Here is an 18333-nt window from a genome sequence, read left to right as displayed (position 1 = left end):
AGAAACGCTTGGAAGAATTAGAAGAAGCAACCGAGAACTGGACATCTGGTTAAGTGTATTTATAGGGCTATCATGCAGAAGAGGAATAATTAGCCTTGGGGGATTTGTCCTTCAAGGACAGAGTAGAAGCAGTGGGAAGAAGTTGTACAGAGTCAGATTTAGGCTCAGAGTAAAGAAAAACTTCCTCATAATTACACTTTTCCAAAAAATGGAGGAAATGGGGGTAGCTTTTCCTGTGAATCCTCAAACCCAGACTAGATAGGTATTTGTTTATAGTTTAAGTTCCCTTCAGATCCTGGATGGATGAGATGGCTTCTGAAAGTCTTTGCTGCCCTTACATTTTGAATTTTTAATATAATCACATAATGAAATATACAGAACAACTTAGAAGTCCTTAAAAAAGTCCAGAAGAAAATATTAAATATATTGGCAAGAAACAGGGGACCTCTGACCATTTCTATGTGTGCTTTTCAGTAATGTTGGGGGAATCAAGGGATTGTTGTTCAGTTGTTTCAGTTGTGTCCAATTTTTTCTGACCCCATTTTGGATTTTCTCAGCAAAGGTACCAAAATGATTTATCATTCCCTTCTCCAGCTTATTTTATAGATGAGATATAGAGGCAAATATGGTTAAGTGATTTGCCCAGGGTCACACAGCTAGTGAGTGTATGAGGCCAAATTTGAATTCAGTAGATATATCTTGCATCCCAAAGCAACCAAAATGATGACAGAAATGGTAGCTATCATGGATAAATAGTTGGAAGAATTAGAAGATGAGAGATAAAGGGGAAGAGTGAGGAAGAGAAAAAGAGAGGAGGTTGTCAGACAAAGACAGAGAAAAATGGAGAGGAGAGAGAAAAGAAGGAGAGAGAGAGAGCATTTATTAGATGCTTATTATGTCCCAAGTTTTGTGCTAAATACTGGAAATACAAATAGAAGCAAATAAAACAGTCAGCTTAAGGAACTTACATTCTAAAGGGGAGCTGGAAAGATGGGGGAACCTGCCATTGAGGAGAGGGAAAGGAAATCCAGAGGAGTAAACAGGAGAGAAGGAGCCTTACAAGAAATGTAGGCTGGGATAGAACTCAACCAATTAAAAGAGGAAGAAGGCTACTGATGGAGGTTAAGGAAAAAGTGGTGGAGAAGACCAGAGAGGAAGTTTAGTCAAAAGAGAGCCATGTTCTGTTTTATTATTTCTTTATTATCTCTTCATCCTTAATTACTATTATACCTTTCTTTAATTTGGTTTCCTGGTCTGATAAATGAGGAAACTTGCAGCATTGCCTTTCCAAACACAACCTAATTTAATTGTCCTTATAAGGTAAAGAAAAAAGAGTGAGAGAGAGAAAGACAAAGAGACTGAGAGACAGAGAAAGATAGAAACAGAGAGAGACAGAGAGAGAGGGAGGGAGGGAGAGAGAAGGAGAAAGAGAAAAAGAGACAGAGACAGAGAGAAGCTTTGGGGCTATTCTAGCATCTCCTGACCACTGCCTTTTGACACCTAAAGGAGTCTGCCATCTTTATTCAGGCATTTTTCAGGACTACATTTCCCTCCCAGGCCACCTTCACAATCTGGTCCAACCCCTTGCCTTTCTCCATCAATTTTAATAGCATTGGCCTTCAACTCATTACCTAGGGCTTGCTCAAGTCTTGGGAATCTTTTATTCTTCTTTGTCCTTTATTTCCTTCATCTTTTCATTCATTTATTTTTTAAAAATTAGTAAAAAAAAAAAAAAAAACTAACTTTATACAAAGTCTTGAGCTAGATGTTAAAGGCAATATGAAATAAATAAAATTGTTGGTGCCCTTGAAACTTATAAAGAGATGCCCAGAGAAAGAACTTTGGGAGATAACTAAAAACCATTACATTGAATTCCCAATCCCTATATTTATGCCCACCTGCATTTTTTATTTCCTTCACAAGCTAATTGTACAATATTTCAGAGTCTGATTCTTTTTATACAGCAAAATAATGTTTTGGTCATGTATACTTATTGTGTATCTAATTTATATTTTAATGTATTTAACATCTACTGGTCATCCTGCCATCTAGGGGAGGGGGTGGGGGGTAAGAGGTGAAAAATTGGAACAAGAGGTTTGGCAATTGTTAACGCTGTAAAGTTATCCATGCATATAACCTGTAAATAAAAGGCTATTAAATAAAAAAAAAGAAACTTATAAAGAGAAGGCAAGAAGATAATGGGATATTGTCAGATGGGGGAAATTATTCCTGTTAATTAAGCTAAGATGGCATATGGATATTCATGAATGAAGAAGGAGTAAGAGGAGACATACATGTAGTGTCTCCTACATGTATGGGGAATTTTGTCATTGGGAGGTGGAAAATACATATTATTAAAGTGGAGAAGCAATCCAATTTAATGGGAGTATAAAGTGTCTGAAGGGAAGTAAAATGGTATACATGCAATCATCCCATCAATCAACAACTATTTGTTGAATGCCTTCTATGAGTGAGAAACTTTTCTAAATACTGAAGATGCAGGAACAATAATGAAACTCCTCTGCTCTCAAGAAGGAGATGGAATGATTGGATGGAATGGATGGAAATGATTTGTTCATTGATAAACCTATGCAAAAGTAACACAAAGTAAACTTTTTGGATGGAAGAGCACTAGCATTTAGGGAAATCAGGAAAGGCTTAATATAAAGTATGTCTCTTGAGTGGTTTGAAGGAAGGGATTATAGACATCAGAAGAGGAAGCATTCCAGTCATGGGAACAGTATAAAAAGAAACAAAAAAAAAAAAAAAAAAAGCAGAGTTAAGAGATAGAGTTGTAAATGTGAGAAAAACAGGAAAGAGGCCACTTTGGCTTGGCCATATGGTTTGTAAAGAAACGTAATACATAATAAGTCTAGAAAGGGAGAAAGGAGCCAAGATATGAAGCACTTTAAAAGGTAGATAGGAGAGCTCATATTTAAATCCTGGAATCTATAAAAACTAGTAGGATAATATAGAGAAGTGATATCATAGCTGAACTTTCAAAAATTATTTTGATAGCTATTTAGAAGGTGAGATTATTTCACATACAAGCCAACCTCTCAGTTCTACTGTATATATTGAAATGTCATTTTAGTTGAAGTTCAAGTTTAGAATTTAAAGAAATTTTTTCAAGTTTACTCAATAGATGATTAAAAAGTATATGGATAGGAGCATGGCCAGAATTTATCGACTACTAGTCTAAAAGAAAAGGTCATGGACTTTACAAACATATGTGGAAAGGGGGCACTAGTTGTCTTGAAGGACATGGCACTGTCCTTGGCAACTTTCTATTCACATTATTTTGGGATATTTTTGCTGTCTGTAAAACTTCAGTTCTAAATAATTTTGACAAATGCAGAAACCAACTTTAAAATGCAAACCATTAATCTTGGAAGGGTCAAATGATTTGTTTGGTTCAATCTCTTCATTATACAGATGAAAAAAAGAAGATGAAGGAATTTACTCAGTGGCATAATAACAAGTTAGAAGAAGAATAAATATTAGAATTCAGAATCTTTCCTATGGTCCAAGGGCCTCTGACACTGTGAGACACTTGAGGCAAAGATATCAATTAGGAGCCTATTTAAATAGTTCAGCTAAATGTAGATAGGAGCTTGTTGATGGCCCTGAGAAAAGAAAGGAGATCATGACAAAAGGTATTGAAAAGTAGAAATGGCAGGATTTGATAGCAAGTTGTGGTAGCAAGAGTGAAGGAGAGAAAGAAATCAGGGATAATGCCTAAGTGATAGAGATGGGTTACTGGAAAGACAGTGGTATCCTGGACAAAATATAATTAGGAAGGTTCAGAAGCAAGGGTATGGTTGGAAAGGAAAATAAGAGTTTTGATTTTGACATGGATATCTTGCTACTACAATCTATTTTTTCCTAGCAAAAGGGATGGTATAGCAAAAGCTTAGAGGCTAAGAAGGCATTACTTGTGCCATGTGTCATCTCTCTCTATAACACTGAATTGAGACATATTTATTCCCTTTGCAATAACTGTCTTTTAGGCCCCAGACATCTTTCATCTCACTATGGTCACAGTTAGTAAAGATATGACAAAGGTTTTGAACCCAGCTTTTTATTATAGGAAGCAGCTACTTATCTTCCTGAGTTCAAGTCTGACTTCAGAAACTTACTAGCTATGTGACCCTGATAGTTAACTCTATTTGCTTCAGTTCCTCATCTATAAAATGATCTGGGGAAGGAAATGGCAAGCCACTCCATATCTTTGCCAAGAAAATTCCAAAAGATGTCACAAAGAGTCCATCAGAACTGAAAAATGACTGAACAACAACTTCTTGACAGTTCCATATGGTATCAATCATGTTAATATACACGTAACTATTTTACAAAGTTGTAGAGGTCGCAAAAATTTAAAATAAGTTCACTGGTAACATCATGTTGCTTTTTAGTTAGAATTTACCTTTCTTTTTTGGAAATTTTGTTCAGTAGGCCAGATGAAAGATGTCTGGGGCCTAAAAGACAGTTATTGCAAAGTGGTTTAATATTTCTTGAGTCTCACTTTCTGTCAAATGGAAATAATAATGGCACATATATGACAGGTTTGTTGAGAGAATCAAATGAAGTAGGCATATCTGTAAATCTTAAAATACTATTTAAAATGCCAGGTATCATTATGGTTGAGATATGTTGAAGGGAGGGGAATTGTGTGCTTTATTTCATTCAGTAAACTGAAAGTACTTCAGATGGTTTCATAGCATAATAAAGCACTGGGATATATAGAATATTCCTTTTATGGATAAAGAAGTTGACTTATAGGGATGGTAGGGAATGATCCAAGTTTTTAGGAAGTCAATAGCAGAACCATAAGACCCTTAATCTTCTAATTTCTAATCCAGCACTAAGACCAGTGAGCAGGACTCTGAGGGCTCACAATTCCCTGTGGAATGAGGGGACTAGGTTTAATACAGGAGAAAGAAAACCATTACTTCCCCTGAACCACCCTCTTGCTATTTCAACTTTCTGAGTTGTATGCTGTGCCCAAAGAGGTATGGCTGGGATGTCACCAAGGATAGAAATACACTTATTCTTATGAAAGTCACCAGAAATTATAATCAGAAGTCACAAATTCCTCTGTCAGACACTGCTTTGGGTTGACTCCAGGGAAGAAACATTGAAGCAAGAGAAAAATCTTCCACCTTCACTTCTCAAGAAGAGTTGCCAAGATTCTTTCAGAAGGAAAATTTATCGGAATGAGGTTCTCCAGTTGTCACTCTTCATGGCCAAAATAAATTACTTGTCCCTCTTCACAGAGTAAATCCAATATATATGAATTTAGGGGTGATGCTGACTTTTGCAGCTTAGATTATGTAGATGTGACTGTTATCACAATTTGTCCTGGAACTCCTGACAGAGAGTCCTCAAGACCATTTCAGAGGGTCAATGATACCAAAATTATTTTCACAATAAAACCATGACATTATAATTTCTAATACAGAAAATATAAATAGATGTGACACATGTAAACACAAGCTCTTTGGAAGTCTTTGATAATTTTTAAGTGTAAAAAGAGGTCTAAAAATAATGACAGAAAGTTTGAGAACCATTGGTTATAAGTGATGATGATGTTTTTTATAATTATGCTGACCAAAGTGACCACTGAGGTTAAGGTCATCTTGTTAGGTTCAGCAACTCTGAGTGGAGATCACCACCACACAGAGCAATAGAAAGAACATTGGTTAGGCAATCAGAAAAGCCCTAGAGGACTTCAATTTGAAGTCTGACTCAGGCAACATGTAGTCATATGCCTCAGTTTCTACATCTATAAAGAGGGTTGAACTAGATCATCTCAAATATTCTTTCTAGCTCTAACTCTATGATCCATGTATTTTATTCATAGACGCCCTTACCAGAACAAGAAGGTCCAACTACTGGAACAGTGGGAACTTTTGAACTGATGAGTTCCAAAGATTTAGCATACCAGATGACAATTTATGATTGGGAGCTTTTCAACTGTGTACATGAGGTAATGGATCCCAATACCAAATTTTGTATTTTGGGTCATAGCTCTGGACTATAGCTACAGTTTTGTAATTCAATTTTGTGTTTTAGTTTGTGTTACATTGTATGGTCTTCTTTTCTCACCCAAACTTGACTCCCTGTGAAGAAACTGTTTTTACCTATAGATGAATACCAAATTTTAGTCCTAGAGAATTGTTTCTAAGTTCTATTACGATAAGAAAACTAAATGACAATTCTGTGAATATCGAGTACATTTAAGTCAGTTCTAAAGTCTTTGTTGCTGAAACAAGACAAAAGGGGAATAAATGAAATTCTGACTTGAGTACTTTCCTGGGTATTTAATCACACTGATGTATCTTTCTAAGTATATTCAGTCTTTAGTATCTACATTTATATGATTAACATAAATGTCACAGTGATTTTCTATGAACTTAAAATAAAGTGAAATTCTTATCAACTAAGGGAAACCCACATTTTCTACTCAGCAAGATTGTCTTGAGAAAAAAAGGGAAACCTATCTATTCCTTTTCTCTATGTAAATTAAAAAATAAACAAATACGACAACTCTGGATTTTCTTTTCCAGCTGGAGCTCATCTACCACACATTTGGAAGGCACAACTTTAAGAAGACCACTGCAAACTTGGATTTGTTCCTAAGGAGGTTTAATGAGATTCAGTTTTGGGTCGTCACTGAGATTTGCCTTTGTGCCCAACTCAGCAAGCGAGTTCAGCTCCTAAAGAAATTTATTAAGATAGCAGCCCAGTAAGTACCTTTGGCATATGCAGGAGAAATGCTCGAGCTGTGTGCCAAGCATGGAACCTGTCTGCTGCTTTCTTTAGAATTTCTCTAAGACTGCACTTATAAACCCCCCCTCCCCCAGAAGCACCTACCCTATCTTTATTTTGTGAGATACATACACAGCACTGTCGAGGGGCTTGGAGAACGGGTTTTTCCTTCAGAGAAATGCCGTTCTCACCTTTTCCTAACGCTCAACATCCCGCTCACCACCTCTGGCAGATGCACGTCTGAGCTGGTCCAGGAGCCCAGGATGGCTCCCTTTCTGCTCTCCCATTTGCCCTAAAGAAAACATCCTTGAGCAGCGGGCAGGTAGAGATGGAGATGAACGAGCCAACGTGGCACGTTGTGTCCAGGAGAGGGCACTAGAGCATACACAGAGAAACCCATGAGCTGAGGCTGACAGCATGAAATGCCCCAAAGCAAGCAAACCAATGCAAGAGAATCTCTCCCTAAAACTCAGGATAAAAATCAAGCATCTTATAAATATTCCATTTAGGAGCGCTTCATGGGAAACAATTTATTTACTGGCGGGCCAGTTAGATTTCCCTCTGACATGAATTTAATCTTCTCTTGCTATTTAGATATGCTTGACAACCCCCTGTTTACTTCCATGTTTCCAGTATCACTACAATGCTAAAAATAAATTGCTAAACGTGGTCCATGGCACTGAAAATCCTTTCCCTTCTAAATTCAAGGAGCTCTACAGCACAAAGGTTGAGAATAAAAACAACCTCCTCTGGGCTGCTTTCTGAAACTCAAAATTTGAGAGCCTGCTTAGTCTGGTTTCTAGAGAGCTAAACAAAAGAAAGCAAACTCTGAGCCATGTTTTTCCCTTTGCCAAATGTCTCAAATTATCCTGCCAAAACAGGAAGGTCAGCAAAAACTCCCACTGCGTGTAGCTCTCAGACCTGTTTTCTTGTCGTTTTCCAGCTTCGGGTTCTTTCAAGGGGGATGTAATAAAAATGTTACTAAGGAGGTGAAGAAGAATTGTACAACCCCTTGGCCTAGGAGCAAAGACCAGCCTTTTTCCAGGTGAAAAAGGCTGCCAGGGTCTCTTTTGTATTTGGTTCAAGCCTCCAAAGCATGGTGCTTATTGAAACCTGTGAACAGATAGAGCTTCCAAATCTGAAAGAGCTCATTTTCCTCTTCCCACAGTGGTGAGTGCCAATGGAAGAGAAAACACAAAAGCATTTTTACATGAAAATGGGCAAAGTCAGAAAAATATATAAATGCCTCTTATTGCTAAATTGGGCACCTACCCATTTTGGTGGGTTTTTGTAAGAAAGAAGATGGAGATTGAAAGTAAGAATGCTTTAAAAAAAAAAAAAAAAACAACATCAACATAAAACCTGAAAAAATGAAATGATTGTCAGCAGGGGAAATCATTGGGGTCTTTTTTTGCATCCTCATGTCTCTGTATAGATAGATAGGTAGATAGATAGATAGATAGATATAGATTTATCTTAAGGTGAATATATGCATATATATATATCTTAAGGTGAATATGGATTTCTTTATTAACCTCTATTACCTAAGTTGTGCTATCTTGGGCTCAACACAAAAAAGGAATCCCCTCTGACTTCAATAAATTTATTTCCCAAACTTGAAACATACCTGTTATAATAGTAACACTTTGCATTTTGCTTGTTTCTCCTCTTGCTTTTTAAAGTATTTTCACACACACACACAAAAACAAACCTATGAAGGAAGGAGGTAATGCTGTTTTCACTGAGAAAGCTTAAATAGAGAGTTTATACACCTGGCTCAGGACCCCAAAATATTTAGGGTCAGAGTTTGATGAGGGCTAATTTCAGGCTACTGATTTCTGGCCAACTAAGAATTCCATTATACTTCTGCCTCCCAAAATAAAACACCTATGGACAGACACAATGCCTGTCATGTAGTAAAAAATAATCACTCAATTCCCATTTTTTTCCATCTTGATTTTTTTCATTTTATCTCAGTTCTCTATTTATTATTCCCTCTTTCCTGCACCTGAGTGCACAGATTAGACATAAAGTGGACTTAAGGAAAGGCATTATCATTGGTCCTCGGTCTTTCCTTCCTAACAGGAAGGAAAAGGACCCATGTTGATGATCTTCCTGCTTATCCACCCTCCACACCGTCTTGGGGAGAAGGGAGGTGCCAGCACACCCAGACCAAGTAATAGACATGCTTAAACTCAGATGGAGCCTCTGAGTTCCTTCCACTTCTAACTTCTACCTCCTTCCCCCAAAGTATCTATTTGATTAATTACCTCTTCTGGCTTAAAGCACTTAGAGCCAATAAGAGGTAAACCCCTCAATCCTATCTCCCTTGTAGGATCAGTCCCATTATGCTGCACTCTTTTCTTTTTTCTTTCTCCCCCCTCCCCATTTCAGAACAGACAATTTAAGATTTACTAGAGACTGATTGTTCAGTCTGATCCCTGGCAACAGACCAAACAACTTAATTTAGCCTTTTATAAAAATGCTAATCCACATTGGGTTTAACTAAGATTTAGTCAACTTAGATAACTATTGATTTTTGGTAGAGTATTTGTCCCTAGAACAAGGGTACTACCCTCCCTTCCCACCCCCACCCCCACCCCCACAAGCTGATGTTGGAGAAGTTGAAAACTACAGTATTCTTGAGTCAAGCTAAATACCCAAATACCTGGGCTGATTGGTGACATTCTGACTAAGGATTTTGTTAATATCTTCCCCTTGTTTCTCTTCCAAATATTCAGTCATCAAACTTAAATAGACCAGCAAATAGCAAAGTGATGGGCTCAAACATTCGCTGTGTGGTCTGATGGGGGAAGGGGGCAGGGATCAGTTGATTTCACATCTATTTTCAGTAAAGTATGTATCATCTACTACTAAAAACGTCCTAGAAAATACGTGCCCAGTACATAACACATAACTCCAGCAAAACCTTTCAAGGGGACAGGTGCACTCCTTATTCACTATAGTGGGTGAAAGCAGAAGGGAGACTAATAGCTTCTCTCAGCAATTATGAGAATGAAGAATGAAGAATAACAAACAAGGATCCCTCTGCCTTCCAGACAGGGTACTAGATAGATGTGTCCATCAGTAGATTAGAAAGTCTATCCTCCCAAAGGGCATTTTATATACATTTTTAGGCTTGTTGGAGTTTTCATAAGAAATGTGTTCCAAATTTCAATTTACCATCGAACTTATTTTTTAACCCTCTCCCAAAATTCATCCATTCTTAGAATCAACTTATTATTAAATGGAATAAAAGTACTATTGAGAAGGGAAAGAAAAATGAAAAATGCTAAAGTTCATCTGTCTGAAACTATAGACAGAAACCAGGTAACAAGAATGTAACCACTCAACTGCAATTTATCTGACATATTAAATCCAGCTTTTCATTCTTTTAAGGAAAAATCAGAAAAAAATAATGATGCCATAGGCAGGATCCTACTCGTATGTGTCCCCCAGAGTTGCCTTTTACTTGAACATAACCTTCTTGTGTTTCAGCTGTAAGGAGTACAAAAATCTGAATTCCTTTTTTGCCATTGTCATGGGACTTAGTAATGTTGCTGTGAGCCGCCTGGCACTAACATGGGAGGTAAGCATTGCCTGAAATCTGATTGTCATATTTGCCTGAAGCATGAATATATATGAATACAAGAACCAGGAGTTCTTAATCTTTTTTGTGTCCCGGATTCTTTGACATTCAGGTGAAGCCTTTGGATAAAACACATTTCAAAATAAGTTTTTAAATAATTGAAGAAAATGGTAAATTTCAGATAGAGATTACTGAAAAAAAATTACAGTCATATGTGTATATACATGTGTGTATATGTATTTATTTGTTGTTTTCGTTGTTGAGTTATTTCAGTTGTGTCCAACTCTTTGTGACCCTATTCGAAGTTTTCTTGGCAAAGATAAGAGAGTGGTTTTGCCATTTCTTCATTTAACTCCTTTGACAGATGAGAAAACTGAGGCAGAGTTAAGTGACTTGCCCAAGGTCACATGGCTGGGAAGTGTCTGAAGTCAAGTTTGAGGTCTTCCTGATTCTGGGCTGTGTGTTCTATGCCCTGTACCACCTGTCTGCCATACGTGTGTGTGTGTGTGTGTGTGTGTGTGTGTACATATATTTGTATATGTGTGGACGTGTGTCCATATTCACAAATCTCCTGAAATTTTTCTGGAGATCCCTTTGGAGTTTGTGAATCCCTGGTTAAGAACTCCTAGTGTACACACAGTGAAATTTGTGTTAGAAAGAACTCTTGGGGCAGCTAGGTGACTCAGTGGACAGAGCACCAGCCGTGAAGTCAGGAGGACCTGAGTTCAAATCTGGTCTCAAACAGTTAACACTTCCTAGCTGTGTGACCCTGGGCAAGTCATTTAACCCCAATTGCTTCAGCAAAAAAAAAAAAAAGTCTTCATGGTTTGTGAGTGACAAATAAGGTAAGATACTGGGACATAGATCTTATCCCTTTTTATACTAGTTTTCCAACTATCAGAATTTGATCAAGAATTATCTTCTCACTAGGCCTCAGTCCCACCATTTATATAATGGAAATAATAATAGTTCCAGTAGGATATGGAAAGAAATTTTCAGATGTTCAAAAGAATGATAGGAGAGAAGTTTCTACTAAACACTAAGATGGGAGAAGTGTTTTTAACCAAGGTATACATCCAGCTATTGAGGGAATGATCTGTGAGGAAACCAGCCTGGGACCTGCTGTGAACTATATGTCTTAGCTATCTTGCAGATCTATATTATTTGAAGAAAGGACAACTGGCCAAAACTTAATATTCAGTTGAATTTGACAAACATTTATTAAGTCAATATATGTTCATTGTATGTTGTACATTTATATAATTAAAGAAATACTCTTCTTACAGGCAACAATTCAGAAATAGATTTCCACTCCAAGTTGAAACATTCAAAAATTAGAGATAGAGATAGGTGACAGATAAACAGAGCGCTGATTGATAGATAAGAGACAGAGACAAAGATAAAAAGAAAGAGACAAATTCAGAGAGACAGAGATAGAGACAGAGACAAAGACAGAGGAGACAGAGACAGAATTTACTCTCTGACAAATATTGAGTTAAGCTCTCTGGATTCAAAGTCAAGCAAGCAATATAGAATCTAAATGACAAAAGAAGAAGATGGAGGAGGGAGAGAAGATACAGAAGGGGCAGTTGAAGACAAACCTGAAAGTTGCCCATGCAGACTGTCCTGAATAATCCTTCCATTGCCCTTACACTACCATCCCCAGCTCTCCTATATGCTTTAGTTGCTTTCTGATCATGCTGTCCCAATTCCTTCTTTCTTGAGTTTCTCTGTATAAGCAAGGCAGGTGTGGCGCACATCAGCTCATCTCCTGAATATAGGAGTGAGAGAATTAGTGAGGCCTGCATGTCATGAAGCTGTATCAGCTTCCATCTGGCAAAGGAACTGAGTTAAGCTACAAGTAAATAAAGCAATAAAGTCATCTTGCAATTTCCTCTGCCTTTTTTCAGAAGGCTTATGGGGGCCATTAAAGACACCACTAGGGACAAGTTTGGATTGCAGCAAGCCCAGGAGACCCTTTTGGGTAGGCAGCTATAGGACTGTGTATTTTAGTAATTCATCTGCCCCTTCAGTCACCATTTTTCCTCCCGGAGGCTGTTCTAGAACAATGGTTCTCAAAGTATGACCCAGAGAATCCTGGGGGTCTCTGAAACCCTTTCAGAGGATCTACAAATTCAAAATTAGTTTTTTTCTATTGTGATAAATATCTGTAACCCCACATAAATATCTATAACCCCACATAAGATTTCTTTAGACAGATATTCAATAATCTTTAATAGTATAAAGATAATGAGAAGAAAAATTTAAGTACCACTGATCTAGAGCAGGTCCAAGGAAGTTAAGGAACTCTGCAGGAAGACCAGAATTGAACTAAATAACCAAAAGCAGGTACCTCAGATTTGTGTAATGGAGCCCTCTGACAGTGTAGTGAATCCTGTGGACCCTTCTCAGAATGATGTTTTTAAATGCATTAAATAAAATGTTTTACAATTATAAAGGAGACTGAAATTGAAATTTAAATACAGTTATCAAAGTTTAAAAACAAAAAACAAATTCACAGACCTCAGGTTAAAAACTGCCCTATAGCTTGTCAAGGACCATGCTAACTATGGATAGGGGACTTTCTGCAAATGTCAACACTGTGGTGATGAGGATAGAGGAGCCAGTCACCCCAGTCTCCCCTATTCACCTGGAAGGAATTGCAAACGTCAGGACTAATGCCTGACCAGGGCAGAACCAAGCACAATAGGAGCAGATGACTCATCTTATTCCAGTGGGAGCAAGAAAAGTTTACACCATTTAAGCCAAAAGAGATTCTTGTCTCACCTTTGGTAAAACTCTATCTTATGATGAAACGCAGCTAAGTAAACATCTTTGCTTCATTTCTCTTAAAAATGCTTGAATTCATATAGATTCTTGAGTTTAATCACATAGACCTATGATCCTATTGTGGACCGACACTCACTGGGAATTATAAGCATGGTCTCTGTCTCATGAAATATATAATGCTATAGGGGACACATGATATGTGCATATGAAATTCTTAGAAAACCAGACAGCATACAATGAAAATACAAAGCCATGTAGTCTGGACAATATGTGGAGAAAAAATATAGTGCTATTCCTCACTTACCTACAAGCATGTAAAAACGTCTCTGACATACAAAAACCTAAGAGGCTAAAATACAATCAACTAAGAGTTCATTACATGCCTACCTGTGTGCAAGACCATGACTTAGAAGCTGAGGATACAAAGATTGAACAAGAATTTCCTTCTTCAAGGAACTTACATTTTACTGGGAAGAATATGACTGATAAATAAATAATTACATATGTTTATTTGGAGGATGATGAAGAAGATAATAACAACTAAAGAGATAAGGGAAGGTTCTAGTTTTTTTTTTTCAGATAGTTTTTATCACATTTCTTCTCCCTCATCTCCAACATCCCAATTCCCTATCCCCAATCCCTGCTTCTCAGTTTTCCTATAATCTAGGTTTAGAAAAAGATGTTCAGTGACAGGACTATTAGGGAAAGGTGACAGATAAGAAGTAAACCTTAATTGCTATTCCTACCTTCCCTTTCCCTCTGCCTTCCTTACTTCCCTCCAGCTCTAGGAATGGTTTCATAGATTGGAAATCTCTATCCTACTTCTTGCTTCTTGGCCCTACCTCTGAAAAAATTCTTGACATGCTAGTTGAACCTGTTGAACTTGAAAAAACTATTTATGCTACTTTGATCTCTCTTTATAGGAATTTGATTCATAGCCTAACAGAATTCTAGAGCTAGAGAGTATCTAGATGCTGTCTACTCAATTCACCTCATTTCCTAATACAGAGCCAGAGAGGAAAGGTAGAATTTGAATCTAGATCTTCTCATTCTAGAGCCAATGCTTCTTTTTTTTTCCCTTCTATCACCACCTCCCTCTTTGGAGTCAGTTAAATTCTACAAACATTTCTTAAGCATCTGCTTTATACAAAACACAGTGTTAAATGTTAAGGATATAAAAGTAAGAATGAAAAAAACCCGGCCTAAAGGAGCTTATATTCTTCTGAGGAGGGAGAAGACACAAGGAGTCCTTTTTTTCTTCCCATTATGTTTTCCAATAAAAGCAAAAGGCATGGTCTTTTCTAGAATAAACTTTATATTATTTGTTTAGCAGTGAAAAGAAAAATCCTGGGAAACCATGTTTGCTACATGGGCAAGCGTTAAGGGAAGAGTAGTGACATTGTGCATATTCTGTAGTAGATCAGAAGAGGAAAGAACTCCTGGTTGGAAATTAAAGGTAGCCATAAGGGAAAGAAAAATAGAGCTTAACTCCTCAGAGTTCAAGGAAGCAAAGAAAAGTGCTTCTCTCTGATTTTTCCTAAATTTAACTTGTTTGAATATAGTTATCTGCTTGGTTTCTTCCCAGCAGACTACAAGTTCCTTAGGGCAGGGATTATCTTTTCCTTTCTTTAGATTTTTAGTGCTTAGTTCAGTGCCTGGCACTCAGCAGGCACTTAATAAATGTTTATTGACTGATTAGGTGACTGGGAAGGTAGCCTGGGGCAAAAGAATGTCTTTGGAGGGTTTCTACATAAAAGTAGAAATCTACCACCCAGTGCCCTCTCCTCTTCAATTTCTGCCCCATCTCTTACCTCATCCCTCATCCTGGCCCTGCTACTTGTATCCCTGCCCCAAATGACAGAAGTCATCACAGATGGCTTGAAGCTGGGAAGGTTGTTCCTCCATACCCCTTCCTATAAAACAGGGATAAGGAACTGCCATAGGAAAAGGGATAAGAATGGATTCTTACTCTCAGAACAGCAATAAGAGAAAAATGTTGACATCCCAAGTTGTAACCCAGAATAGTAGATGCTATGCCATTTTAGCACTTGAGTGCTTCAGTGAATCTACAAACTCAATGATTTCAGTATTCAGTGAATATCTTAATTTATCTGTGCCTTTTTCATCTTTTGCAATACTTATCCATGTTCAACCATAGATCCTCCAAAGAGGATACTATTTACTACCTTTTAGTTTTTTTTCTTTCAAACATTTCATAGATACCAGTAATAGTTGCCAGTGATTATTCCTTCCTATTATATTCCTGACCTACTTCCTTGTCTTTCTATAACTTCTCAAATGATATCCCTTTTGCCACTTTTTGTATGAAGACCATCACTGGAAATGTGCTTCAGCATACTTGAACATAAAATATGTTTTTCTATTGTCTTCTGGGGATGTTATTTTTTAGGAAAATGTTCTACTTGTGTCAGTCTACAGAATGATACTGTTATAAACATCATTTGATATGATGTATTTAAAGTAAGTTTTAAATCACAAAGTTCCAGATGAGTTAAATGAGCTTTTGTAGATTGTAGATTGGGCTGGAAGCCTAAACATCGTGTCTAATTGATTCTGTGGGAAAATATAGCACAAATTCCAAATAATCCATTTACAAGCAAACATTAGAAATCAACTACGTATAAGTTTCTAGTTAGTTATTTTTCAGTCGTGTCTTACTTTTATGACCCCACTTGAGGTTTTCTTGACAAAGTTACTAGAATTTTGCAGATGAAGAAACCAAGACAACCAGGGTCAAGTGACTTGCACAAAGTGACATAGCTAGTAAATGTCAGGTTTTAACTCAGGTAGATGAGTCTTCCTGACTTCAAACCTAATCTTCTAGCCATTCATAAATTGGGCAGTGCTTAAATAGATAAGACAGAGATCAATATAAAATGACATACTTAGGGGACTTTTACAATAGGGGTCTTAAATTTAACTCAAAGTGGGTCACAAAGAGGTAGATAAGATTGGGTTAGAATAGAGTGGAGAGACAGTTAGGGGAGAGTTTTTACAGATAGATGGTGACAATATAAGTAGTAAATGACCGGATGACACTACTGAGACTAATGGAAATGATAGCATCATCAAGTGTTGATTTTCTGTGCTAATGAAGAGAAGGGGTAAATATAATATAATATAATGAATCATCTTTTATATTTGGCCATGGAATGTAATATGAGACATATGCTGGATTTGAGAAACACATTCAACTTCATTCACATTAGATGTTCCCCTTTACCAACTCAGTGCCCCCACTTGACTTAGCTCTATAGCATAGAAACCAACTGGATGATGAGGGAAAAGTCCATTAATCAATTAATTCATTTATGAATAATTAAACACTTATATATTACTTAAAACCCTCTGGAACTCGGGAATTCAAACTAAGAACTCTTATCCCAAAATTCTCTGAACCAGAAACCACAGTTCTTAACCATATTCTTTTGAAGTAATAAAATCAAAATCTGTCCTCAAAATGAAGATTTAGGGAAAAGAATCTATGGTACCTAAAGCACATTTAGTTTAAAAAAAAGATTCTTGAGTCTTTCAAAAGAGATTTTGCAACTGGTTCAGATTTGGGGTGAGAAGAGAAAAGCTATTCATGTATAATATAAAAATTTAATGAAATTCAGGACATATTTATCAAAGGTGAAATTTACCCAGGAAGAAAAAGAAATTGAATACCTCTGACATCCAGGACATTGACAATCCCATTAATGATGCATGAGAGAAAAGACAAATCATAAAGCTCATCGTGAGATGAGAACACCATTCTTAATTTGGAGATCTTCAGAAGTAGGGAAAGCATTTGCTCAGTTTTACTAAAAACCTATCACTTATCAGAATGGTGGACAATGGACTGAACAATGAATAACAATCCTAGTCTTTTTATTTTAGAATGTGGTTTTGATTCACAAATTAAAATGAGAAAAAAAATTAAGAAATCATTGGGACAGTTAACTTCTATACAGCCTGCAACCAGATAAATCAGGCAGTTGAATCTATTCCATTGTGAGAAACACAAAATAATCTAGGGAAGGCAAAGTGATAGCGTAGCAATAACCTTGCCAATTGTACATGAGGTCAGGGTCTGGCTCTAACATTAAACACCTGTGTATCTCTGGGCAAGTCACAGTCTTCTTGAGTTTTAGTTTTCTTCTCTATAATGGGATGGAATTAGGCTAGATCTATTCCATGTTTTATTAGAGATATGTCTGGGTTTGGAGAGGGTCATGGATTCCTTTGGAATTTTGATCTCAGAATAATCTTTTTAAATGCATAAAAGTACTTATAAGTACAAAGGAAATCTCTCTCAAAATATATTCATGAACCCCTTTCATGATTCTGAGATTAAAAAAAAATAACTTTATTCTTAGATCTAAAATCCTAGTTGTGGAAATCAAGAGTTAAAAAAAAATGCCAGTCCAGTTATGACCCAGGAAAGCCATCATCTTTATGAATCATCCTGTATGGATAACAGTATTAAAAAACAGTAAGACCCAAGCATTTATAAGTTACTTTTGGTTCACCTAAGTTAAAAGACTTCTGGAAGGATGGTTTTTGTTATTCTAAATTACTTTGAAATGGAAAAACCTATTACAGTCTTTGCCTGGTTGTTTGATTAAGAGCCAGGGGTAGGCAGGGAACATTTCTTGCAGAAATGATAGGGTATCTATATATACTGAGTGTGACAAAGAGTGTTGGTATTTTGATTTTGTCAACAGAAACTTCCAAGCAAGTTCAAGAAGATCTATGCTGAATTTGAAAGCTTAATGGTAAGTGACAGTAGCCCCTTTAGTCTGTTCACTGTCTGTATTAATCCATTTGCTGATGAACTAATTTGAAGTCCTCATTGCAGAGTATTTTATCTGTCCTTGTCTGACTTTAAGAAGTTTATGATCCCATTTTAATGCTGCTAAAACAAGCATGTATGACTAATGAATTACACTCTTAGGAACCAACTTAAAGAGGACTTATGCCCCACATAAGGTCGATTTGAGTAATTAAGAAAAGCAGTGTGATATGCTTTTTTCTCCTATTGGCCATTGTATGGCTATGTCTCCAAGCTGCATTTTTCTTGCCTTAGTCAAAACCACTTTTCCCTGAGAGTTGGGATATGTTTGCAGATGAAAAATAATTGAGTGGGATTTGGCAAAAGGGTTTGGGTGGTGCCAGGA

At 36.9% G+C, this 18333-nt stretch overlaps 1 protein-coding gene across 9 annotated transcripts in view; it reads left to right on the top strand.

Annotated features, from left to right (window-relative positions):
- Positions 1–18333, top strand: part of RAPGEF4 (Rap guanine nucleotide exchange factor 4) — a 339342-nt gene that overhangs the window by 299300 nt on the left and 21709 nt on the right. For all 9 annotated transcript variants that reach the window (XM_031960444.1, XM_031960441.1, XM_031960446.1 and 6 more), the window contains 4 exons: positions 5864–5989; positions 6570–6748; positions 10270–10360; positions 17881–17931. In XM_031960444.1, coding sequence (XP_031816304.1) covers positions 5864–5989; positions 6570–6748; positions 10270–10360; positions 17881–17931 — 447 coding nt within the window. The remainder of the gene's footprint in view (positions 1–5863; positions 5990–6569; positions 6749–10269; positions 10361–17880; positions 17932–18333) is intronic.

The sequence above is a fragment of the Sarcophilus harrisii genome, chromosome 3 (genome assembly GCF_902635505.1).
Source record: "Sarcophilus harrisii chromosome 3, mSarHar1.11, whole genome shotgun sequence".
NCBI lineage: Eukaryota > Metazoa > Chordata > Mammalia > Dasyuromorphia > Dasyuridae > Sarcophilus > Sarcophilus harrisii.
Note: the sequence above shows the minus strand (reverse complement) of the source record. Positions and strands in the feature narration are given on the sequence as shown.